The sequence below is a fragment of the Oncorhynchus gorbuscha genome, linkage group LG15 (assembly GCF_021184085.1).
Source record: "Oncorhynchus gorbuscha isolate QuinsamMale2020 ecotype Even-year linkage group LG15, OgorEven_v1.0, whole genome shotgun sequence".
Taxonomy (NCBI): Eukaryota; Metazoa; Chordata; class Actinopteri; order Salmoniformes; family Salmonidae; genus Oncorhynchus; species Oncorhynchus gorbuscha.
In genome coordinates, this window is record NC_060187.1 from 33,171,593 (window position 1) to 33,197,388 (window position 25,796).

Here is a 25,796-nt window from a genome sequence, read left to right on the forward strand (position 1 = left end):
ATCAAGGCAAATGGTGGCTACTTTGAAGAATCTAAAATATATTGTGATTTATTTAACATTTATTTTGGTTACTACATGATTCCATAGTTGATGTCTTCACTTTTATTCTACAATATATAAAATAGTAAAAATAAAAACTCTTGAATGAGTAGTTGTGTCCAAACATTTAACGGGTACTGGTTGAGAAAGTGCCGCAGCAGTCACAGAAACCAAGTAGCATGCGCACACATCATGATACCTTTACCAGTTGTAGGTAGGCTATTTAGATTGGTCATTACAAAGACAGTCCTTTTCCATAGAACAGAGAAAAGTCTGACTTGGGTGGCTGGAGTCTTGACAATTTTATGGGTTTTCCTCTGACACGCCCTATTATATAGGTCCTGGATTGCAGGAAGCTTGGTCCCAGTGATGTACTGGGCCGTAAGCACTACCCTCTATCATTCTCCGAATGTAATGACAGTTTCATTGTGGACTTTTCCCTGAAATTAGATGTTGGCCTATAGGCTACCTGTATCTAGCTCAGCAAACCATGGGGAAATTTAATTGCAAATTCTAAATCCCGATTTGATTTCTATTGAATTATGTAAACCTCGCAAATAGGCCATTTATAACCGTTTGTAGTCAACATCTGGCACATCAAGACAATCGCCAGAAAATAGTCTCCATGTTTCTTGCAGAGATCCTCAAGATCCTGTCCGAAATTCACCACTGAAACTCTCCTGTAGGATCTATAGTCATGCACATCCAAACTGGATTTATTTACAATTATAAACTGTGTGGTTTGAGCCCTAAATGCGAATTGGCTGAAAGCCATGGTATATCAGACCAAGTACAACTGGAATGACAAAAAAATCCTTCTTAATTCACTCGATTTGCAAGTATAGTGTAATTCCCTTACTATGGGATTGCCCTTAACTGCAAACTCTACAGGCAGGACCAATTTGTGACTACTTCGGTGGAAATGGCATTACCGTAATGATGTATACACAACTGCTTGCCTTGTAAAAGAACAAGTGCTTATACACTAGCAACTCGTGTTCTTTCTAAGATTCACTGCAAAGCAAACCAGAGCGGGACTGCTTGCTCTGCTAGCTTGCTGCCACGTGAGCATTAACGGAACTTGTGTGTAATGTTTATTGTTCATTCTTATTGTCTTTTCACTTTGGTATATTATCTACTTCACTGTTTGGGCAATGTTAACATATGTTTCCCATGCCAATAGGGCCCCTGGAATTGAATATACCCATAATCGCACAATTAAAACGTACCGTAACTCCAGAGGATTCATCAGGGTATGTTTTCGTTGGGGAACACACATGCTCGCGCTTTTCTGTCTCACTTCCGACACGTGTTCCCAAAGTCAGCAAGACATCGAATCGCGATGCATGCTGAGGAACGTAAACCGATTGTTTTTTTTTAATGAAAGTACTCAAGTGAGAATAGTCAAGTTTATCATTCATTCCTTGGGGATGTGTCAAAGATACTTGTTTTTATATGATCTATAATAAATTAATAGTGATTCTGGAGTAATCATGTTCACCCATCTCATACAGTCTTGAAATCATTGGCCATTTTAATAAATTGATCACTAGTCACTTTAATAATGCCACTTTAATAATGTTTACATATCTTGCATTACCCATCTCATATGTATATACTGTATTTTATACCATTTATTGCATCTTGCCTATGCCGCTCTGTCATTGCTCATCCATATATTTATGTTTATACTCTTATTCCATTCCTGTACTTATATTTGTTTGTATTAGGTAGTTGTGTGGAATTGTTAGATTACATGTTAGATATTGCTGCACTGTCGGAACTAGAAGCACAATAATTTCACTGCACTCACAATAACATCTGCTAACCATGTGTATGTGACCAATAAAATGTGATTTGATTTGAACAGCCCTTCGCTCTCCTTCTTGGTCAAATAGCCCTTACACAGCCATGGATGGCGTATTGCTGCAGGATGCTGTTGTAGCCATGCTGGTTACGTGTACATTGAATTCTAAATCAAATCACAGACAGTGTCACCAGCAAAACACTATCACACCTCCTCCTCCAAGCTTCACGTGGGAATCACACATGCAGAGATCATCTGTTCACCTACTCTGCGTCTCACAAAGACACGGTGGTTGGAACCAAAAATCTAAAAGTTGGACTCATCAGACTAAAAGACAAATTTCCACTGGTCTAATGTCCATTACTCATGGATTTCTTGGCCCAAGCAAGTCTCTTATTATTATTGGTGTCCTTCAGTAGTGGTTTCTTTTGAGCAATTCGACCATGAAGGCCTGATTCACGCAGTCTCCTCTGAACAGTTGATGTTGAGATGTGTCTGTTATTTGAACTTTATTTGGGCTGCAATCTGAGGTGCAGTTCTAATGAACTTATCCTCTGCAGCAGAGGTAACTCTTGGTCTTCCTTTCCTGCGGCGGTTCTCATGAGAACCCGTTTCATCATTAATGGTTTTTGCGACTGCACTTGAAGAACCTTTTAAAGTTCTTGAAATGTTCTGCATTGAATGATGTCTTAAAGTAATGATGGACTATCGTTTCTCTTTGCTTATTTGAGCTGTTCTTGACATATGGACTTGGACTTTTACCAAATAGGGCTAAATTCCACAAATGAACTTAAGGCACACCTGTTAATTGAAATCCATTCCGGGTGACCACCTCATGAAGCTGGTTGAGAGTGCTAAGCATGTGCAAAGCTGTCATCAAGGCAAAGGGTGGCTACTTTGAAGAATCTCAAATGTTTGATTTGTTTAACACTTTTTTGGTTACATTTATTATTTAAAAAAAGTGTACCCATTATTTAACTAGGTAAGTCAGTTAAGAACAAACTCGTAATTTACAATGATGGCCTACTCCAGGCAAATCCAGATGACACTGGGCCAATTGTGCACCACCCTATGGGACTCACAATTACAGGCAGATGTGATACAGCCTGGATTCAAACCAGGTACTATAGTGATACCTCTTGCACTGAGATGCAGTGCTTTAGACCACAGCGCCATTCGGGAGCCTACATGATTCCATATGTTATTTCATAGTTTTGATGTCTTCACTATTATTCTACCATGTAGAAAATAGTAAAAATAATGAAAAACCCTCAAGGTGTCTCCAAACTTCTGACTGGTACTATTTATAGATATATACTTTAAAATGTTTTACTGCAACTGCAAACCACAGGAGCATGCACTCTTGCAGCTCTGTTAATCATTAGATGGGAGTATAGGCGTTTAGGGGGCCTTGGTTAGGTAACTGAATCATGGCTGGCCCTAGCCTTTGGGGGCCCTAAGTGAGATTTGGTTGAGTGGCCACCCCACCTGGCAGGGAAAACACTTTAGCCCCCCCCCCTCTCGATTGCAGAGAGAAAGTAAATGTTTCCGTGCCCGGTCGGTAGTCGGCCATAATTACGACAAGTTCAGATAGTGGACATTGCTAATTACGTGACTGACTGACTCAAGAGAAAAACTGGCTTAGCACTATACCTTAACACTGAACACATTTCGGTAATTTAGCAGACACTGATCCAGAGACACTTACAGTTAACGCATTCATTTTAAAATAACACTTAAGTCTTTCATCATTTAATAAACCCAATTCTAGGACATGATATACAGAAAATAGCAACATTTTAATTACAGTACAAGAGAGAAATCAAACTTTTTGGACAATGTCTGGAAGAAAAGCCATGATGAATAAGGCATTATCAATCCAGACACTTCAGAGCTTGTAATTCATTTTCCATGCCAATCTGGAATTTTTCAGTGCTATTATGTACACAATAAAGGTGCTGAGCCTACTAATTTAAACCCGAGGAGGCGCACCCCACAGTTTGGGAACCACTGTCCTAGTATATTCTCAGTAAGTACAGGGCTTTAAACATATATTAAAATGTTTGACATGACAATACTAACATCCATAAAGTATCACTAGATTTGTTTCAAATAAAATGTGTACACAATCAAAAATAGTTTCTGAACTAACCATAAATGTCAATTGTAATTAGGCCTTAATCCCCCCCATTGCCAATAGAGGGTGCCAGTATTATACAGTAGAAGCTGCTCATACACATCAGAGAGCACTAGGACTTTACATATGACTCAAGCTTTAACAACAGATCCAAATTTACAATGTAAAAATATCATAGGACATTTCCATAGTGGGTTAGAGGCTGTGTTTCCCCTTTAAACTGCTTTTGAATAATTCTGCCATTGTACTAAAATACAAATTATGTGGTACCAATGCATCATTTTTTCATAATACCCCATAATCCTTGATACAGCAAAATAAAGTAGATGCGGGGAGAAAAGGAGAAAAATCCACTTTGAAACCATGTTGGATAAAAGTTTAGCTACCTATCAGTCTTTAAAACACAGCTTCCACTGCAATGCAGAAGGGTAAGTGGTTTCATTACTATGAATGCATTGGTCATGAATAACATCTGAACAACTGGTTTTCAGAGGACATGCTACAGGCTGCTTCTCTTTGCGTGAACAAGGTAGCCTTTTGCTTTGATGATCCCCCTGCTTTTGACTATGATGGAGTAACGCAAAACCCACTCCAACCTCCAGTCTGCCACCTTCAGGTCCTGAGTGCTCTCCTGCACTGCTTCCTGGAAGCTCGCAGCAGTAATCAGTTCTACAGGAAGAGACAATATGTTAATTCACTGACCCTCAGCGCACACACACATCCTGTCTGTACCCTACTCATGTAAAACATGAATCTGATTATATAGTGAAAATATCACAAATTCAAATGCAAGAGCGGAATATTCACCTTTTGGGTCATTATGAGTCAGTAGCTGAATGTCAAACTCCTTTGCAAAAGCAGTCAGGTCAGGGGGCATCACACAGCAGGAGGCCAGATTCACCTGGTTACTACTGGGTTTCACCTAGACCAGGAGAAAAAAACAATTCAAAACCCAAAATACACCAAAGCAATCCTAGAACAATCTGAGGGTCTCATCAACATCACCACTCACCTGGGCCCAGTTGTAGAGCTGCTCCAGGAGCTCCTTGTCCAGGTCGGAGGTGCCGATGGTAGCGATCTTGTGGCTTTGCACCAGACCTTCCAGTTCACTCCAGGCAGGCTGCAGGTTGTCCAGGGTCTGGCTCACTTCCTCAGGCAGAGCAGGGGGCGCAATGATCACTGAGTCCAGCTGGGAAACAGCCAGGGCCTGGCAAGCTGTCAGAAACAGTCCATCTTATGAGCATAAAACTTAAAGCACAAAATTGGTTGAGGTTATGGAAACATGAATTGGGTGTGGTCCAGGAACAGACAGAAGTTCACTGATACTAACGTCTACTTTGGTCTGTTGAATTTTGATATGACAGCATGGTCAGGTTTATAGACTATCGCATATGCCAAATGGACTTTTGGCAGTCACCGAGTCAATATGGTTCTTTGCTTATTTGTAACAAATGTAATACTCACCCTTATCCACTGCATCTTTGATTGAAGAGAGGTCTGCCTCGCAAATAAATAGTTTGACTGCAAAGCAAGTATATGGTCATGTTAATGACAAAAACAACCCCTCTGCAACTCTCATGTCAATGCCACACTACTGTCTCATATCATCACTATGTCCATAGTCATGAAAGACATAAGTAACAGTAAAACTCACCTGAAACTTTCAGCTCCTCCCTCTCCTCAGGTGTGATTGCTTCTGTAGCTTGAGGGATGGAGCAGTCAATTGTGTCTGGTAAGTCCTAAATAAATAGGTGTAAATCAATATTAGAACATGTACTCAAACTTCAACAAAAGTTTGTCAAAAGGAAAATAATTACAAAAATGAAGCTTAAAATTACTTAAAGAACCAGAGAAGAAACTTCAATTGTGCCTCCACTTTGTTCAAATACGAACCCAGAATTTCTATTTTACAATCTTGTGGGATTTCATTGCAGGGATGCTCCAATAAGCTTTGGCTTTGTGTACGTTATGCACAGTTCAGACCCCAAACTTATGGCGAGTCGAACTGAATGGAAATGAAGAGCGGGCTGGCAACACTACAGCAGACTTCCTCGTTGGTTGGGGGGCAAAGGTTTTAAGGCATAACAATAAGCTCTCACAGAAGTCCTCCACCTGCGAATCAGAGATCATGAATGTGCTTCCGCTGTTGTGTTTGTAGCTAAGCAATCTTTATTTGCATGCAATTAATATTGATATGCATGACCATTTCTCCCGACAGTGGAAGAACTGCTCGCTCTGGCATGCTGCATGAAACAGAGGCGTGCTTCATATGCACCGTGCCGAATATGCGGCAGAGGCTGCCAAACTATCATCAAAAGTCCAACGAGGCGCACTTAATGGTTTCAGACAGCCCTCTATTCCCGCCCTTCCAAAGAGAACGTGAAATAGTTCTATCACCGCATCGAACTAAAAAGGTTTTATTTAGGGCTTAGACCCCCTCTCCCCTCTGTATTCAGTGAGCGTGCTGAAGCAGATTAGCAGAAATACCACAGGGCAAAGCTACGCCAACCTCACAGCAGAAGCACATGTAGAACCTTTCGCAGGCAACTTTGCATGAACGATCAAAATGACAGTTCCCTTTCATCAGTCTGGGGAATTCTTTGCAGTCAGACAGCTATTTTGTTTTCCCAGGAGAAGAACGCCATCACGTAGAAGTAACCCATGGTTACACAAGTATTGTTCATTAATGCTAGATGATGTAAAATGTGAGCTGATCAGAGATACTGTAGACACTTGGTCACCATGGGAACTTGGTAAAAAGATTATGAACATGATAATCGGTGTTTGGAAGTTGGGTTAATAGCTCTTTTGTAGCTATGTACGTAATAAAACATGCATGGGAAATTCAACTAGGCGGTAGACACAGAAGGAGTGCTTCTTTGGTTATAGTTGTTTACCATGAGGTGCTCTTTGATCATGGATAAAATACAATAGAACAAAAGGTAGTTGTTAATGCCAAAAGAAGTTCAAACAAATTTTCAGAAATAATAGAAGCACTTTCATGTAGTGGATAAATTAGACTTTAAAGCGTATGCATAGCAATAATATATATTTTGTCATTACTAAAAACACAGATGCTTTGCAGCTAAAAAAAGTCTATCAGCTTGGCGAACTACAATGCATTCGCAAAGTTCAGACCCCTTCAATTTTTAATTTCAGCCTTATTCTAAAACGGATTCAATAGTTTATCCTCCTCAATCTACACACAATAACCCATGACAAAGCAAAAACAGATGCCATTTTTGCTAATTTATTCAATAAAAACAAGATAATCACATTTACATAAGTATTCAGACCTTTTACTCAGTACTTTGTTGAAGCACCTTAAGCAGCTCCTCCAGCCTCGGTCCTTGGGTATGACACTCCAAGCTTGGCACACCTGTATTTGGGGAGTTTCTTCCATTCTTCTCTGCAGGTCCTCTCAAGCGCTGTCAGGTTGGATGGGGAGCGTCACTGCACAGCTGTTTTCAGGTCTCTCCAGAGATGTTCGATCGGGTTCAAGTCCGGGCTCTGGCTGGGCCACTCAAGGACATTGAGACTTGTCCCAAAACCACTTCTGCGTTGTCTTGGCTGTGTGCTTAGGGTTGTCCTCCTGTTGGAAGGTTAACCTTCACCCCAGTCGGAGATCCTGAGCAGGTTTTCATCAAGGATCTCTCTGTACTTTGCTTTGTTCATCTTTGCCTCGATCCTGACTAGTCTGAAAAACATCCCCACAGCATGATACTGCCACCACCACCATGCTTCACCGTAGGGATGGTGCCAGGTTTCCTCCAGACATGACGCTTGGCATTCAGGCCAAAGAGTTACATTTTTGTTTCATCAGACCAGAGAAACTTGTTTCTCATGGTCAGAGCCTTTTTGGTGCTTGTGGCAAATTCCAAGCCGGCTGTCATGTGCCTTTTACTGAGGAGTGGCTTTGTCTGGCCACTCTACCATAAAGGCCTGATTGGTGAAGTGCTTCAGGGATTGTTGTCCTTCTGGAAGGTTCTCCCATCTCCACAGAGGAACTCTGTCAGTGACCATAGAGTTCTTGGTCACCTCCTTGACCAAGACCTATCTCCCAAATCGCTCAGTTTGGCCAGCTCTAGGAAGAGTCTTGCTGGTTACAAACATCTTCTATTTAAGAATGATGGAGGTCAGTGTTATTGGGGCCCTTCAATGTTGCAGACATTTTTTGGTACCCTTCTCCAGATCTGTGCAGACACAATCCTGTCTCGGAGCTTCACGAACAATTCCTTCGACCTCATGGCTTGGTATTTGCTCTGACATGCACTGTCAACTGTGGGACCTTATATAGACAGGTGTGTGCCTTTCCAAATCATGTCCAATCAATGTAATTTACCACAGGTTGGCTCCAAGTTGCAGAAACATCTCAAGGATGATCAATGGAAACAGGATGCACCGGAGCTCAAATTAGCGAGTCACATCGCAAAGGGTCTGAATTCTTATGTAAATAAAGGTATCCGTTTAAAAAAAAAGATTTTCAAAAATGTCTAAAAACCTGTTTTCACTTTGTCATTATGGAGTCAGTTAAGAACAAATTCTTATTTACAATAACAGCCTAGGAACAGTGGATTTGCTGCCTTGTCCAGGGGGAAGGGGTCTGAATACTTTCCTGAATGCACTGTATGTGGTATTGAGTGGGTGGATGGAGTGTGATGTCTCTCCAGTTTTTCCACTGCAGTCATTTAGCTCTGGCGCTGCGCCACGGTAAAATCATTGCCACCAGGCCAAAAATATATATCTAACATGAACAATATTTCTGCCGAGGAGCACTTTGAAGATGCTAGAGCGGTCCAGATGTAGTTTTCCTCTGCAAACAAAACAACTAATGAATAGATAAACTATTATACTATGGGTTGTCTGATTTATCTATTTCCCTGGTCAGCTTGTGTGTTCAAGTTATCAGTGCCATAGGGAGGAAAACATGCATTCAGACAAGCAGTCAATGCACAACAATTCTGGCAATTGCAGGGAAAACAGCAGTTTTAATGGCCTTTATTGAAAAGAGGGGGATCCCAGCTTTCCATTCCTACTTTATTTCTCAACTCCTAAATATCTGTGAACGGCACCATTTTAAACCCAGAGTTTGCAGTGAGTGCATTGGGAGAGTGGGACTAAATGGAACATGGGTCAACTGTAGGGTAACTTGGGGTAAAATGCAATAACCACTATATATTGTTGAGGAGTGACTTAAATTGTGGTGACAGATTACATGCGTAGTTGAACAAGAGTAGTAGCAACCAGGGAATGTGTTGGATGGGGGGTAAATGGTGACATGAAGTGGTTTCTGTTACCCTAGGTGACCCCAAGTTACCCTGACAGGTATGCCTACATTATATTCACTGTGTTTATGTAAGTTTTTTAAATAAATCAATAGAATGCTAACTAGATAAAAGATTAAAAGATCACATTTGGGATCTAGCTAATTGTTAGTCCAATAGGTTAAATGCAGATAGGCAAACTGTGCTTCAGCCCATTCATTTATAGCAAATATAGATCAATAAATAAATAAATAAATAAATAAGAGAACTGCCTAACCGTTGGTGAAGTTGGTGGTGGTATCGTGGCAAACCACTCACTAAGTGTAGCGCGAACACAGTCTTGAATCTGGAATGGTAAAAAAAATTATGTATTAAGAGTGGACTGTAAATGAATGGAAGTGTTAACATGTTTGCTATAAACAACACCTCGTAACTAGGTAGGGCTTTCAATGATGCCTACAGATCACTCAATGGTGCTGTGAAAGATTGCCAGACATGGACAGTATAGGATTATTTCGTACACTGCTGGCAATTAGTGACTTGGACAGTACGAAAATGTGCGCATTAAGTTCTGGTCCTGAGCTATGGCTTACTATACAACATCAACACTATTAAACGCTACATGGAGATTCTTAGAGTCAAATTGGGCACAGCTTCAAGGAAATCGTTTTGATTGTTCTCCATGCCGAATTAAAGCTGGCCTTCAATAATCTACACAAGACAAATCCTGGCTTTCTTGATTTAAAATGTCCTCATGCATCTTTGAATCTTATCATCAGATGAATCATGACACTGACAGGTCTTGCAATACAGCCATACACGTCAGACTACATAACGCAAACTGACGTTTTTAATGACGTAATGGGGATGGATATAGGAAAGACAACGCATGGTTGTTGAGCTACCTAAACGCGCTAATTTAAGTCGAGGCCATGGTTTTTCAAGCTAGTTAGCAACAACATTATCTAGCCAGTTAGCTGACCAGCCGTGATGCACTCTTTTCAAACGTCTTACATTAGCTAGCCAGTTATGAAAAAGTCAATGGTCAGTCTTACCTCTTCACTAGGTGAAGACGGACATTTCTTCTTGAGACGGCTACGGTTTACTAAATTCCCCGTGTGCAGATTCAATGTCGTAGCATGGTTGAGAAGCACTTTAGCACTGGTGGTGTGAGTGTCCATGTGGTGTCCTTGGTTGTAAGTAAATATATAGTAGTGAAACGTCCTTTTAAGCTATCCAGCAACTTATCCAGTTATTTAATTCTGCAGTTAGCGACAGGACTCACCGCGTTTCAAAAACAGTACCTCTGTGAATTGCATATGTACCGGTAGTTTATTTTGCTGGTGGAAACTAGCGCTATGAGCACGCCCACCTTGTAACTGTGCGTTGTGTGCAAAATCTGGCATGGATTTATGTGGAATTTAGCACCCTTTTGACCAATATGTTGTTACAGTTCAGTACAGTACTCTTGTTTCAAGAGAGAATATTTCATTTTTAATTCAACATGAAAATAACCACCAGTAACCAGGTTTCCATCCAACCTTTTTATGCTTAGTAACTTACATGTCAGTGAAAAAATGTGACAGGTCTGATGGAAAAATATTTTTTTTAGGTAAACGTTCAAAATGTTGAAAAAAAATAATTATGCCAATCTACGTGGCATCTTCTTGTTTCTGTAACATTAATTATGAATCAGCAAACTGCTCGCCCACACGACGTCATATACGTGGTCTGCGGTTGTGAGGCTGGTTGGATGTACTGCCAAAAATTATAAAACGACATCGGAGGTGGTTTATGGTAGAGAAATTAACATTAAATTATCTGGCAACAGCTCTGGTGGACATTCCCAGAGTCAGCATGCCATTTGCACACTCCCTCAAAACTTGAGACATCTGTGGCATTGTGTTGTGTTGTGTGACAAAACTGCACATTTTAGAGTGGCCTTTTATTGTCCTCAGCACAAGGTGCCCCTGTGCCCCTGTGTAATGAGCATGCTGTTTAATCAGCTTCTTGATGTCCGGCACTTGTCAGGTGGATAGATTATCTTGGCAAAGCAGAAATTAAAAAATAAACACATTTGTGCACAAAATTTGAGAAGCTTTTTGTGCGCATGGAACATTTCTGGTGTCTTTTATTTCAGCTCATGGGACAAGCACTTTACATTTTGAGTTTATATTTTTGTACAGTGTACTTAACGGCCGTTCCACAGGTGTATGTTCATTAATTGTTTATGATTCATTGAACAAGCATGGGAAACAATGTTTAAACTCTTTACAATGAAGATCTGTGAATTTATTTAGATATTTACTAATTATCTTTGAAAGACAGGGTCCTGAAAAAGGGCTGTTTCTTTTTTTTGCTGAGTTTACATTTTTGCCACTTTTGACTATTCAGGAATCTTACATTTGAATGCTAATCAGACAAATTGTGAGAGTGATTTTGATGATTTTGTGTTGGATCCCTTCAGATGCATGTGGACATCAGTACACTCTCAGAGGAAGAAAGGAAAATCAGGATCTGGAAGTAGGATCCCAAGAAGGGAGCTGTTAAGCAGAGGAAGGTGGAATTCAAAGACTATTTCAAAGGGGATGATTACAGCAAGTTTTGGAAGATGTGATAGAGCCTGCTGTAGCTACTTAACTTTACTGTTCTGCCATTATTGTGTGTGTATATATATTATTTGTAGATGTACATCTTTATCCCATATTAGTAATAAAATAATTATTTTTATTCACTTAACTACATATATAATTTTGTGACCATAGGTTTAATTATTTTTTATATTTTTTTATTATGAACACAACATACAAATTACAGAAATATACAAACAAGAGTACATAAACCTAACAGATGGGTATTACATATCGAGACTAACACTTTTATGGTGCATATTTCCTTTTTGTTTTTACATTTACTCTTCATTTCAAAATAATATTTAAAGTATCTTAAATAATGTAAAGAGGGGTTTGTTCTCTGCCCACTACATCTTATGGATAAATGAATTAACAATGAAAGTTACGTCACTGTTGTCATAAAGAGGAGACCAAGGCGCAGCTTGGTAAGCGAACATAACTCTTTAATTAAAGAGAGAACACTGAACAGAACTAAACAACAAAACGTGAAGCAATATGGCTAGTGCAGAACAGGCAACTAAACATAGAATAACAACCCACAAATTAACCAAGGAATATGGCTACCTAAATATGGTTCCCAATCAGGGACAACAATAAACAGCTGCCTCTGATTGAGAACCAATCCAGGCAGCCATAGACATATAAACACTTCGACATACAAAAACCCTAGACATACAAACCCCCTAGACAATTCAAAAACTAAACATCACACTCTGACCTAACCAAATAATAAAGAAAACAAAAATAACTAAGGTCAGGGTGTGACAGTCACGTTCCATATAATTTGGATCAAAATAAACATTATCAGATTCTCTCAGATTAACATTAATAGTAGTTTCTTTTCAAATAAAATCTTCAAACTCACTCCAAAATCTTCTGACATAAGAACAGTCCCAAAATAAATGGTCAAGAGTTTCTGGGTCACAGCCACAAAATACACATTTGTTATCAATAGCTATTTTAAATCTGTATATAATAAAGGTCTTTACAGGATAGATTCTATAAATGAGTTTGTATGACACTTCTTTCACCTTATTAGATATACAATATTTACCAGACAACAATGAGACTTTGTTCCAGTTCACTTGTCCTAGGGCTGCATTCCTGTACATTTTACCAGCGGGAATAGTAACATATTGACATAGTTTCCTTATATACATGTTATTACATTTATAGTTTAAAATGTCAATTCTTTCTAACTGTATTGAGTCTACAAAATCCTCAACAGTTGCACTTGGAGTGTTGTTATATTCTCCTAAAAGAAGAATAGCGCCTTTAGGGACAGCTCTAACAACAATTTGATACTCCTCAGGAGTGAATGCAACATTGTGTTCTCATGAAGTCTTGATAATCATATAGTTGGCCATCATTATTCAATAATTGTTTAACTCAGATAATGTTCTTGTCAAACCAGTTCTGGAACATAATATTATGTTTGTTAGCTGCCCAACAGAGCATACAGCACACACATACACATCCTATGGATTTTAGGAAAATGTCACCACTGAAATCTTTCCAGGAAACATCCTTTACAATCGGATAGGTATTTATGAAGACTTTCCAGTTTATATGTGACCAATGAATGTGGTTCCATATTGTCTTGATAATCTGATTAATTATTGACTTGCTTCATGCTAGCCTCAAAGTTCACACGGTTTTCTATGTTTTTGTCAAAATGACTTCAACACCTAGTCTTGCGACAACGACTTCTGTGCCTGAATTACCGGAAAAGTTTGCTTTGGAAACTCTTGATATTGTTGTAGTTGTGGTATACTTCGTCTTTGTTCTTGTTGTGGGAATATGGGTAAGTAATAAACACTCCTATTACCTGGTGGATGCTTTCATTGTATGAAGAGGGCAGACTGGTACAATGACCTGACACTGAAATTGTACTGTGGAGATTAATTCATCAGAATTCTTCCTCTCACAAAATCTGTTGTTCAAATAAATGAAATATTGACTAAATAATAAGTATAAAGCAATGTCATTGAGAAGGATTTGCTGTAACTAATATCTACAGACAGTATAGTTTGATGTATGATGTAAATTAACTCTTTATTGCAGTCTTCTGTCAGGGCAAACCGTGGGACAGTGGGTGGATACTTCTTGGCTGGAAGATCCATGACATGGTGGCCTGTAAGTAGCCTGAGATTATGATGGTATTGAACTCAAATAAACTCTATGCATTGAACTGAACATTAGTGAAGAAATTAGTATGTCAACTAGATAAAAAGTTAATTATGATCCAGACTATTAAGTATTATCATCTATTTTAAATTAGGAACGTTGTTTCTTTTATAACATTAAATAATTGGATGAAAATAGTTGATACTGATAGTAGCTATCTATATCCAAAGATAAAAATGGACAAAATGAAGTAAAAAAAATTCTGCTGTCTCAGATTGGGGCCTCTCTGATGTCCAGTAATGTTGGCAGTGGTTTGTTCATTGGACTAGCTGGCACTGGAGCAGCAGGAGGCATCGCTGTTGGAGGGTTTGAATGGAATGTAAGTAATATGTTAAGTGCATTGTGAAAAAACACCAAGATGATAAACAATGGAGAGGATAATCAAGTTATTACAGTTTGTCAATATTTCCATCAGGAGGTGGACACCCTTTATTATGAAGACCTATCCACAGTATTTCAGCTTAGAATAAGCTTTCATGTTTCACAGGCAGCTTGGGTCCTCATTGCTCTTGGTTGGATCTTTGTGCCGGTTTACATCTCTGCTGGTGTGGTAACTATGCCAGAGTACCTGAAGAAGCGGTTTGGGGGCCAGCGCATCAGAATCTACATGAGTGTTCTCTCCCTCATCCTCTATATTTTCACCAAGATATCAGTAAGATGCTCATATAAAAAAAAATCTAAAATTTGTCATACTGCAATTCAGGGTGCTAGTTGAATATTCTTGTTACCTTTGCTGACAGACAGACATCTTCTCTGGCGCTCTGTTCATTCAAGTGTCCCTGGGCTGGGACCTCTATCTCTCCACAGTGGTGCTTCTTCTAGTAACTGCCCTCTACACTATAGCTGGTAACTTTTCAACATAATCTACCAGTCATTTATTCATTCATTCATTACATGGCATTGTTTGTTATTGATTACCATTGGCTGTTATTGATTCCAGGGGGGCTGACAGCAGTTATCTATACAGATGCTTTACAGACGGTCATCATGGTGATAGGCGCATTCGTACTCATGTTCATAGGTACTGTTTTTATGTTTTCTATAGTATAAGTTCAACGGTATACAGTATATACCTCTAAATATGAATTTGTCTAAAACTACTTTAGTATAATAGTATAGAATTATTTTATTAATTAGTGATTGGATGATTTATTGTATCCATTTTCAAACGGACCCTTGAACTTTATCTTTAGCGTTTGACAAAGTGGGTTGGTATGAGGGTCTGCTGGAGCAGTACAAGGAGGCCATCCCCACATTGACTGTGCCCAACACTACATGTCACCTACCCCGGTCCGATGCCTTCCACATCCTCAGAGACCCAGTGACGGGGGATCTGCCCTGGCCTGGTCTGCTGTTTGGCCTCACGGTGCTAGCCACCTGGGTGTGGTGCACTGACCAGGTATGTGATGGGACTTTTGTAGTTGACTTGCATTTTGCATTACAGTCGTCTAAGGTGTTATTTTGACTTGTTATTTAGGTATGTTACAGTAGACCACATATGTCAGAGTCAAGGCCCGCGGGCCACATCCGGCCCGCGAGAAGGTTTTTTACGGCCCCTGGGATGATCTTGATTTATTATTAGAACCGGCCCGCAGACCGCAGCAAGCCGGCAGCCCGCAGATCTTTTACACGCACCAATACTACATTTCCCACAATGCAACGGTGACGCACCGAGCAGTAGGCTGCTTCATTTCAATATTTATTGGCACAGCAGTTGTCAGCATCACAGTAAAATTAACTTTCAGATACCCATCAAAAATGGCAAAACGGAAGGTGGACACTGAGAACCGGGGTTTCAAACAAGGTGGGAGTCGGAGTATTTGTTCACGGAGGTAGCTGGAAAACCTGTGTGTCTTCTGTGTGGAGAAAGTGTGGCGGTACTGAAAGAGTATAATCTGAGACGACATTATGAAACGAAACACGCGGACAAAAACAAGAATATGGACATGGAACAAAGGCTACAAAAGGCAGAGGAATTAAAACGAGGCCTCAAATCTCGACAGGCTCTGTTCAAAAAAGCCAAATCACAAGGCCAGGCTGCTGTCAAGGCCAGTTTTATTTTGGCAGAAGAGATCGCTAAATCAGCCCGGCCATTTACGGAGGGGGATTTCATCAAAAACTGCATGATTAAAGTTTGTGACGAAGTTTGCCCAGAAAAAGGCAACTCTTTTTAAATGTGAGTCTGAGCAGAAACACCATTGCCGAGAGAGTAGACCAGTTGTCCATCAATCTAAAAGAGCAGCTTGTGAAAAAGGGAAAAGATTTCATTGCATATTCCTTGGCTGTGGATGAGAGCACCGACATTTCTGACATTGCCCAGTTGTCAATTTTCATCCGCGGAGTGGACTCCAGCCTAAGCGTGACAGAGGAGTTTTTGGCTTTACGTCCTATGCATGGCACAACTACGGGGCATGATTTGTATGAAGAGGTGTCAAGATGTGTAAATGAGATGGAGCTGCCTTGGGAAAAACTCGTGGGTTTGACAACCGACGGAGCACCTGCGATGTGTGGACACAGGAGCGGACTGGTGGCGAAGATACGGGAAAAGATGCAAGAGGAAAACGCGACAGGTGAGCTGACAGCTTATCATTGTATCATACACCAGGAAGCGTTGTGCGGTAAAGCCTTGAAAATGGAGCATGTAATGAGCATCATCACGCGCACAGTTAACTTTATCAGAGCCAAAGGTTTGAATCACCGCCAGTTCAAGGCATTTCTGACGGAGTTAGAAACGGAGCATGGTGATTTGCCTTATCACACAGAGGTGCGATGGCTAAGCCAGGGAAAGGTGCTTCAAAGATGTTTCGAGCTTCGTGAGGAGATTTGTCTGTTCTTGGACAGCAAAGGGAAAGACACAACACAACTCCGAGACGAAATGTTTCTGTGTGAAATGGCTTTTCTGTGTGACATTACGAGTCATCTGAATGCAATGAACTTGCAGCTGCAGGGTCGGGATCGTGTCATCTCTGATATGTACAGTACAGTGAAGGCATTTAAAACCAAACTGACTCTGTGGGAGACGCAGATGCGGAAAGAAAATTTGAGCCACTTTCCCAGCTGCCAGACCATGAAAGAGAAGCTCTCTACCAGTGCGTTCCCGAGCGCACAGTTGGCTGATAAAATAGGTATGCTTGCCGCTGACTTTCGACGCCGATTTGCTGACTTTGAAGCACAAAAAAGCAGGTTGGAACTGCTCGGTAACCCATTTGCTGTTGACGTGGAAAGCTCACCACCAAACCTCCAAATGGAGTTGATTGACCTCCAATGCAATGATGCACTGAGGGCAAAATATGCGGCAGTGGGTGCTGCGGAGTTCGCCCGTTTCCTCCCCGACACAATGCCCCAGCTGCGCATCCAGGCTGCTCAAACGTTGTCTATGTTTGGCAGCACATACCTGTGTGAACAACTGTTTTCTTTGATGAACTTGAACAAAACATCACACAGAAGTCGACTTACTGCTGAACACCTCCACTCAATTCTGAGGATTTCCTCAGCTCAGAGCCTTACCCCGAACATTGATGAACTTGTGGAAAAGATGGGACACCACCAAGTATCACCCTCAACCTCAAACAAGTGAACATTACTGTGCAATCACATATTTAGAGTTTTTACTCAGTTCAAGTTTAAAAGTTAAAGTTTAATATTTGTTTTCACTGCATGTTACTTCTCCTTAAACAAAGTGTTGTTTTTGATTAATAGATTTTTGCACTTTATTTTATTGTATTTCAATCCAATTATATTTTAAAAATATTTCAGTTGAGTGGATGATAGAAAATTGCTATTATTGTTTTTTTCTTTGAAGTAAATTTAGCCCACTTTTGCTAAAATAGAAAATATAGGCTACTGATGGTGCCTTGAATACCGGTTTCTTTCATTTAATGTTCATGTTATGGGGATTTTTATATAAAGGAAATTTGTCTTTTGTGTCTGTTGAAAATTAAAGATTACTGACAGAGCCATAAGAAAATATTGCTTTATTTATCTGATCATATTGGAATATATTTGTTAGGTTTTCAGTAGGTTCAATTAGGTTCACTAGACTATATGCGTCATTTAAAAAAATTTCAATGAACATTCGAACAGTCCGGCCCTCGGCTTGTAGCTACATTTTTTATTTGGCCCTCCGTCCATTTGACTTTGACACCCCTGCAGTAGACCATTATGAAGAATCCTACCTTTTTGGAGAGGCATGATATTTCCTCACATAAGTGACCTTGTCCTAACCTGCTCCAGGTGACAGTGCAGAGGTCTCTCTCAGCCAAGAACCTGTCCCATGCCAAAGGAGGCTCTGTGCTGGGAGGTTACCTGAAGGTCCTGCCCATGTTCTTTATAGTGATGCCTGGAATGATCAGCAGAGCACTTTACCCAAGTGAGTTCTCACTTTGTCTATACTAAATCCAATATACAGCAATGGACCCTCTGCCAGATATACAGCAATGGTATTGCCCTTGTTCAGAAGTTGTATAGTATGTTAATGTACTGTGTATTACTACAGTGGGGCAAAAAAGTATTTAGTCAGTTCTCCAACTTAAAAAGATGAGAGAGGCCTGTAATTTTCATCATAAGTACACTTCAACTATGACAGACAAAATGAGAAGAAAAAAAATCTAGAAAATCACATTGTAGGATTTTTAATGAATGTATTTGCAAATTATGGTGGAAAATAAGTATTTGGTCAATAACAAAAGTTTATCTCAATACTTTGTTATATACCCTTTGTTGGCAATGAGAGAGGTCAAACGTTTTCTGTACGTCTTCACAATGTTTTCACACACTGTTGCTGGTATTTTGGCCCATTCCGCCATGCAGATCTCCTCTAGAGCAGTGATGTTTTGGGGCTGTTGCTGGGCAACACAGACTTTCAACTCCCTCCAAAATTTTCTATGGGGTTGAGATCTGGAGACTGGCTAGGCCACTCCAGGACCTTGAAATGCTTCTTACGAAGCCACTCCTTCGTTGCCCGGGCGGTGTGATTGGGATCATTGTCATGCTGAACGACCCAACCACGTTTCATCTTCAATGCCCTTGCTGAGGTTTTCACTCAAAATCTCACGATACATGGCCCCATTCATTCTTTCCTTTACACGGATCAGTCGTCCTGGTACCTTTGCAGAAAAACAGCCCCAAAGCATGATGTTTCCACCCCCATGCTTCACAGTAGGTATGGTGTTCTTTGGATGCAACTCTGCATTCTTTGTCCTCCAAACACGACGAGTTGAGTTTTTACCAAAAAGTTCTATTTTGGTTTCATCTGCCCATATGACATTCTCCCAATCTTCTTCTGGATCATCCAAATGCTCTCTAGCAAACTTCAGACGGGCCTGGACATGTACTGGCTTAAGCAGGGGGACACGTCTGGCACTGCAGGATTTGAGTCCATGGTGGCGTAGTGTGTTACCAATGGTAGACTTTGTTACTTTGGTCCCATCTCTCTGCAGGTCATTCACTAGGTCCCCCCGTGTGGTTCTGGGAATTTGTTCACCGTTCTTGTGATCATTTTGACCCCACGGGGTGAGATCTTGCGTGGAGCCCCAGATCGAGGGAGATTATCAGTGGTCTTGTATGTCTTCCATTTCCTAATAATTGCTCCCACAGTTGATTTCTTCAAACCAAGCTGCTTAACTATTGCAGATTCAGTCTTCCCAGCCTGGTGCAGGTCTACAATTTTGTTTCTGGTGTCCTTTGACAGCTCTTTGGTCTTGGCCATAGTGGAGTTTGGAGTGTGACTGTTTGAGGTTGTGGACGGGTGTCTTTTATACTGATAACAAGTTCAAACAGGTGCCATTAATACAGGTAACGAGTGGAGGATAGAGGAGCCTCTTAAAGAAAAAGTTACAGGTCTGTGAGAGCCAGAAATCTTGCTTGTTTGTAGGTGACCAAATACTTATTTTCCACCATAATTTGCAAATAAATGTATTAAAAATCCTCCAATATGATTTTCTGGACTTGTTTTCTCATTTTGTCTGTCATAGTTGAAGTGTACCTATGATGAAAATTACAGGCCTCTCTCATCTTTTTAATAATTGGTGGCTGACAATAATTTTTTGCCCCACTGTGTATCGTCTCTTTATGTCCGCAGATGAGGTAGGATGTGTTGACCCCATTGCGTGCCAAAGAATCTGTGGAGCCACCGTGGGCTGCTCCAATATTGCCTACCCAAAACTAGTGGTAGAACTTATGCCTGTTGGTAAGACATCCGCACACATGCGTGAACACACTGAAAACACACTTACTATTGATCCTATTTTTGAAAAGGTTCAAATGTCATCACTGTATGTGTGTCTATATAATTTTCTGAGGATGTTTGTATTTTAAATCTGACTCGCCCAATTTCACTCTTCAATCTGTTATATCTGTGTCTATCCTCTCCAGGCATGCGGGGGTTGATGATTGCAGTAATGATGGCTGCCCTCATGTCCTCTCTGACTTCCATCTTCAACAGCAGCAGCACCCTGTTCACCATGGACATCTGGCAGAGGGTCCGGCCACAGGCCTCCGAGCCAGAACTCATGGTAGTGGGCAGGTAGGTAACGCCATTAAAGAAATGTACAGCAATGTCTTCTAAACATGAGTCAAAGCCAGTTGTTTGACAATAGCTGTGTCTGAACATGCCCAACTTCCTCAGGTTCTGCTTTTGTTTACTCCAGGCACTGTTGTATTTTGTGCTACAACTCCCCTGTGAATAATAAGCTTAGTATAAAATCACATAACTAAACCTCAGAAGACATTATACAAAATCTAGGCAGCTTAATTAAAGTGTCAATATTTTACATTTTTACCCAAATAACAAGTGATATAATTTTTTTCTCAAACAATAATACAAAATGGATGGAGCAAGCATTATTTGTTTTGTGGGAATTCCCATTTGCAAACATTGCCTTGTTTAGAATGCAAGACTTAAGGTATATATCCCATTAAGATGTCTGTTTTATGGAGGCAATTTAAGTTTCCCTGCCCCATAATCCAAACCCATGACCTCTGGTCCAAAGTCCAATGCTGTATATACTCAATACAGTTGCATTTACATACTAGAAAACTGATCAGGATTTTTCAAAATTAAAACTATTTTAGTAAGGCAACGATTCCTAACAAAAGTAACCTATGTACGATTCATTATACAATACTTTAAACTGAAATAATCCTCACCTCCTGTTTGTGGTCATCACCTGCAGGGTGTTCATCTTAGTAATGGTGGTGCTCAGCATTCTGTGGATCCCCATCATCCAGTCAGCCAACAGTGGACAGCTGTTTGACTACATCCAGGCCATCACCAGCTACCTGGCTCCTCCCATCACTGCTGTCTTCATCATGGCCATCTTCTGGAGGCGTGTCAATGAGCAGGTCAGATCAAGGATTTTATGCCATTATTTGTTTTTATGTCATAAAGCACATTGTTGAGATTTGATACAAAACACTGTCCCTTTGTGTGTGCGTTCAATGTGGATGACCGTTAACACAGGGAGCCTTCTGGGGTCTGATCGTGGGCCTTGCTGTTGGCTTGGTGCAGATGGTGCTGGTGTTTGTGTATGGCACCCCATCTTGTGGAGAGATAGACATACGGCCAGCCTTCATCAGGGATGTCCACTACCTGTACTTTGCTCTTATCCTCCTGGCTCTCACTGGCCTGGTCATCACTGCTGTCAGCCTCTGCACTCCAGCCATTCCAGAGCACCATGTAAGAGTGCCACATGTACTAATCATAAACATTAAACAGACATGCAAAATATATGCTGTTACTTATGAGATTAATTTCAGTTAAAAGAAAAGAACATGTACACATTTTGTTACATGTTATAACCTATTCATTCTTCCCCTCTTCAATCCCCCTGCAGCTCCATCGCCTGACATGGTGGACAAGACACAGCAAGGAGCCGCGCATTGACTTCAATGACCCATGGACCACAAAGCCCAGGACACCACCCAGAACTCCTGACCCCAGAGTTGGGGAGGAGGCTGCTGTGGAGGGCGGGCCATGCTGGAAGCGTACTGGAATGTGGCTGTGTGGGCTGTCTGGGCCTGAGAAGAAAAAGTTAACCCTGGAGGAGAAAAATGCCTTGGAGTTAAAACTGACCAGCATTGAGGAAGAACCAATCTGGCGGAACGTGTGCAATGCGAACGCCCTCATACTACTCTCTATCAATGTCTTTATGTGGGGCTACTTTGCCTGAGTTAATATAACTCTCATTTTGATTATAGATATTGTTGAATCACATATTGTTTATTGAATTACTGATCACACACAAAATGCTAATTGGTTTATAATTAGAATGTCAAACAATAATGGTAATGTGGTTTTTAGTTGTTGGGATTTAGACTTTTTATTGCCAAAACTGTCATCTGTATGTGTACTCTTTGATCAGGGTCAGTAGTTAGCTTTCCATCCATTTGGCGACAGATTTTCATGCGAATATTCTAAAATCCGCATGAAAGCCATATGCACATTTTCCTACCATAGATGCGTTTCCATCAAATGGACTTGTTACAGATAAAAGGCTGTGCGTGATGATGTATTGGACATAAAATACCTTTTGCGGTTAAATTCCCCATGTACTGAATAAAAAATGCAAGTTAAATGGGTTTCCATCGCATTTTCAACTCTACTGTTGGGTTTCTCACAAAAAAAATATTGCATTAAATAGTGAGTGTTCACACTGGTATTGGCACGTGCGTCTAGCCAACAGCGCTATCTGTGTACAAAACATGACAACCGCAAGGCTCTCCAGAGGGTGGTGATGTCTGCACAACGCATCACCGGGGGCAAACTACCTGCCCTCCAGGACACCTACAACACCCGATGTCACAGGAAGGCAAGACAATAACCACCGAGCCACTGCCTGTTCACCCCGCTTCCATCCAGAAGGCGAGGTCAGTACAGGTGCACCAAAGCTGGGACAGAGAGATTGAAAAACAGCTTCTATATCAAGGCCATAAGATTGTTAAACAGTCACAACTAGCACAGAGACGGCTGCCTACCATTCTTGATATCATTGGCCACTTTAATAAATGGAACACAAGTCACTTTTATAATGCCACTTTAAGAATGTTTACATGTCTTGCTTTACTCATCTCATATGTATATAATATGTACTGTATCCTTCACTATCTATTCTTTACTATCTATTGCATCTTATCTGCTCTGTCACATCCATGTTTTATACTTCTATATTCTTATCCCATTCCTTTACTTGATTGTGTGTATTAGTTTTGTTGTGGAATTTGTTAGATATTACCTGTTGGATACTGCTGCACTATCGGATCTAGAAGCATAAGCATTTCGCTACACTCGCAATAACGTCTGCTAACCATGTGTATGTGACCAATAAGATTCGATTTGAGTTGCAGACCCCCTTTTGCCCTCAGAATAGCCTCAATTTAACTACAAGTTGTCGCAAGCGTTCCACAGGGAAGCTGGCCCTAATTTTTAAGATACCACAATAGAAAATGACTCACGTAAAAGTGAGTCACCCAGTAAAGTACGACTTGAGTAAAAGTCTAAAAGTATTTGGTTTTAAATATACTTAAGTATCTGTCACACCCTGACCATAGTTTGCTTTGTATGTTTCTATGTTTTGGTTGGTCAGGGTGTGAGCTGAGTGGGCATTCTATGTTACATGTCTAGTTTGTCTAGTTCTATGTTTGGCCTGAAATGGTTCTCAATCAGAGGCAGGTGTTCGTCATTGTCTCTGATTGGGAACCATATTTAGGTAGCCTGTTTGGTGTTGGGTTTTGTTGGGTGATTGTCCTTGTTCCTGTCTCTGTGTTTGCACCAGATAGGACTGTTTAGGTTTTCGCACATTTATTGTTTTGGATGTTATTTCATGTCTAGTTCCTTTATTAAAGAACATGAATAACCACCACTCTGCATTTTGGTCCGCTTCTCCTTCACCACAGGAAAACCCTTACAGTATCAAAGTAAATGTAATTGCTATAATATATTGAAGTATCAAAAAAAGTGTAGATAATTTCAAATTCCTTATATTTAAACTAGATGGCACCAGTTTGTGTTTTTAATTTACGGATATCCAGGGGCACACTCCAACACATAATTTACAAACGAAGCATGTGTGTTTAGTGAGTCTGCCAGATCAAAGGCCGTAGATGACCAGCGATGTTCTCTTGCTAACTGTGATAACTGGACAATTTTCCTGCCCTGCTAAGAATTCAAAATGCAAAGACTACTTTTGGGTGTCAGGGAAAATGTATGGGGTAACAAGTACATTTATTTTCTTTCGGATTGTAGTGTTTATTTTGTGTGTCTGTGTGTTCCACATGGAACTGTTTTGGTTTGTTATTTCACTTTGTTATTTTTGTATTTTGTCATGTTCAGTTTGTTCTATTAAATATGGACACATACCATGCTGCACATTGGTCCTCCTCTTCTCCTCCATACGACGACCGTTACAAGATGTAAGACGTTTAAGCACGTTAACAAGGCTTGCAAGGCTGCCGGCCCAGATGGTTTCCTTAGCCGCGGCCTCAGAGCATGCACAGACCAGCTGGTTGGTGTGTTTACAGATATTCAATCTCTCCCTATCCCAGTCTGTTGTCCCCACATGCTTCAAGATGTCCACCATTGTCCCTGTACCTAAGAAAGTAAAGGCAATTGAACTAAATGACTATCGCACAGTAGCACTCATCTCTGTCATCATGAAGTGCTTTGAGAGACTAGTCGAGGATCATATCACCTCCACCTTACCTGCCACCCTAGACCCACTGCAATTTGCTTACCGCCCCAATAGATCCACAGACCATGCAATCGCCACCACACTGCCCACTGCCCTGTCCCATCTGGACAAGAAGCATGCATACCTATGTAAGAATGCTGTTCATTGACTATAGCTCAGCATTCAACACCATAGTAACCTCCAAGCTCATCATTAAGTTTGAGGCCCTGGCTCATAACCCCACCCTGTGCAACTGGATCCTGAACTTCCTGACGGGTCGCCCCCAGGTGGTGAAGGTAGGAAACAACACCTCTTCGCTGATCCTCAACACTGGGGCCCCACAAGGGTGTGTGCTCAGCCCCCTCCTGTACTCCCTGTTTACTCATGACTGCGTGGCCAAGCACAGCTCCAAGTCAATCATCAAGGTTGCAGACGACACAACGGTAGTAGGCTTGATTACCAACAACAACAGAGGAGAGGGATCTGGGAGAGTGGTGCCAGGAAAATAACTTCTCACTCAATGTCAACAAAACTAAGGAGATTATTGTGGACTTCAGGAAACAGCAGAGGGAGCACCCCCCTATCCACATTGATGGGATCGCAGTGGAGAATGGGGAAAGCTTCAAGTTCCTCAGCGTGCACATCACTAAAAAACTGAAATGGTCCACCCACACAGACAGTGTGGTGAAGAAGGCACAACAGCGCCTCTTCAACCTCAGGAGGCTAAAGAAATTTGGCTTAACACCTAAAAACACTCACAAAATTTTACAGATGCACAATCGAGAGCATCCTGTCAGGCTGTATCACCACCTGGTAAAGCAACTGCACCGCCCACAACCGCAAAGCTCTCCAGATGAGGGTGCAGTCTGCCCAACACATCACTGGGGGAAAACGTCCCGCCCTCTTGGACACCTACAGCACCTGATGCGACATGAAGGCCAAAAAGATCATCAAGGACATCAACCACCCGAGCCACTGAGGTCTGTCTGTACAGGTGCATCAAACCTGGGACCAAGAGAATGAAAAATAGCTTCTATCTCAAGGCCATCAGACTGCTAAACAAAC

At 40.9% G+C, this 25,796-nt stretch overlaps 2 protein-coding genes across 2 annotated transcripts; one reads left to right on the forward strand and one right to left on the reverse strand.

Annotated features, from left to right (window-relative positions):
* Positions 1–3,564: 3,564 nt before the first annotated feature.
* On the reverse strand, positions 3,565–10,629 carry LOC123996522 (glutamate--cysteine ligase regulatory subunit-like). The gene is made up of 7 exons (XM_046299922.1): positions 10,303–10,629; positions 9,525–9,593; positions 5,638–5,722; positions 5,448–5,504; positions 4,996–5,198; positions 4,791–4,905; positions 3,565–4,652 (listed from the first exon to the last, which is right to left on the reverse strand). Exons 1-7 carry the CDS (start codon positions 10,426–10,428, stop codon positions 4,483–4,485), a joined length of 825 nt encoding a protein of 274 aa, XP_046155878.1. The 5' UTR covers positions 10,429–10,629; the 3' UTR covers positions 3,565–4,482.
* A 2,876-nt stretch (positions 10,630–13,505) lies between these two features.
* slc5a9 (solute carrier family 5 member 9) lies at positions 13,506–22,640 on the forward strand. Its single transcript, XM_046301600.1, has 13 exons — positions 13,506–13,684; positions 13,945–14,016; positions 14,282–14,386; positions 14,555–14,719; positions 14,808–14,913; positions 15,008–15,088; positions 15,261–15,466; positions 18,301–18,436; positions 20,147–20,254; positions 20,440–20,590; positions 21,240–21,408; positions 21,527–21,742; positions 21,900–22,640. The coding sequence occupies exons 1-13, from the start codon at positions 13,556–13,558 to the stop codon at positions 22,233–22,235; spliced, it is 1,980 nt and encodes a 659-aa protein (XP_046157556.1). The 5' UTR covers positions 13,506–13,555; the 3' UTR covers positions 22,236–22,640.
* Positions 22,641–25,796: the final 3,156 nt, after the last annotated feature.

Excerpts from the sequence above, each read along its gene's own strand:
- LOC123996522 (XM_046299922.1), bottom strand. The coding sequence starts at position 10,428 with ATGGACACTCACACCACCAGTGCTAAAGTGCTTCTCAACCATGCTACG. Across the intron at positions 9,594-10,302 it reads CGTCTTCACCTAGTGAAGAG|ATTCAAGACTGTGTTCGCGC; the intron begins GTAAGACTGACC and ends TTACCATTCCAG. Across the intron at positions 4,653-4,790 it reads GACTCATAATGACCCAAAAG|AACTGATTACTGCTGCGAGC; the intron begins GTGAATATTCCG and ends CTCTTCCTGTAG.
- slc5a9 (XM_046301600.1), top strand. The coding sequence starts at position 13,556 with ATGACTTCAACACCTAGTCTTGCGACAACGACTTCTGTGCCTGAATTA. Across the intron at positions 15,089-15,260 it reads ATTCGTACTCATGTTCATAG|CGTTTGACAAAGTGGGTTGG; the intron begins GTACTGTTTTTA and ends CTTTATCTTTAG. Across the intron at positions 20,255-20,439 it reads GGTAGAACTTATGCCTGTTG|GCATGCGGGGGTTGATGATT; the intron begins GTAAGACATCCG and ends TATCCTCTCCAG.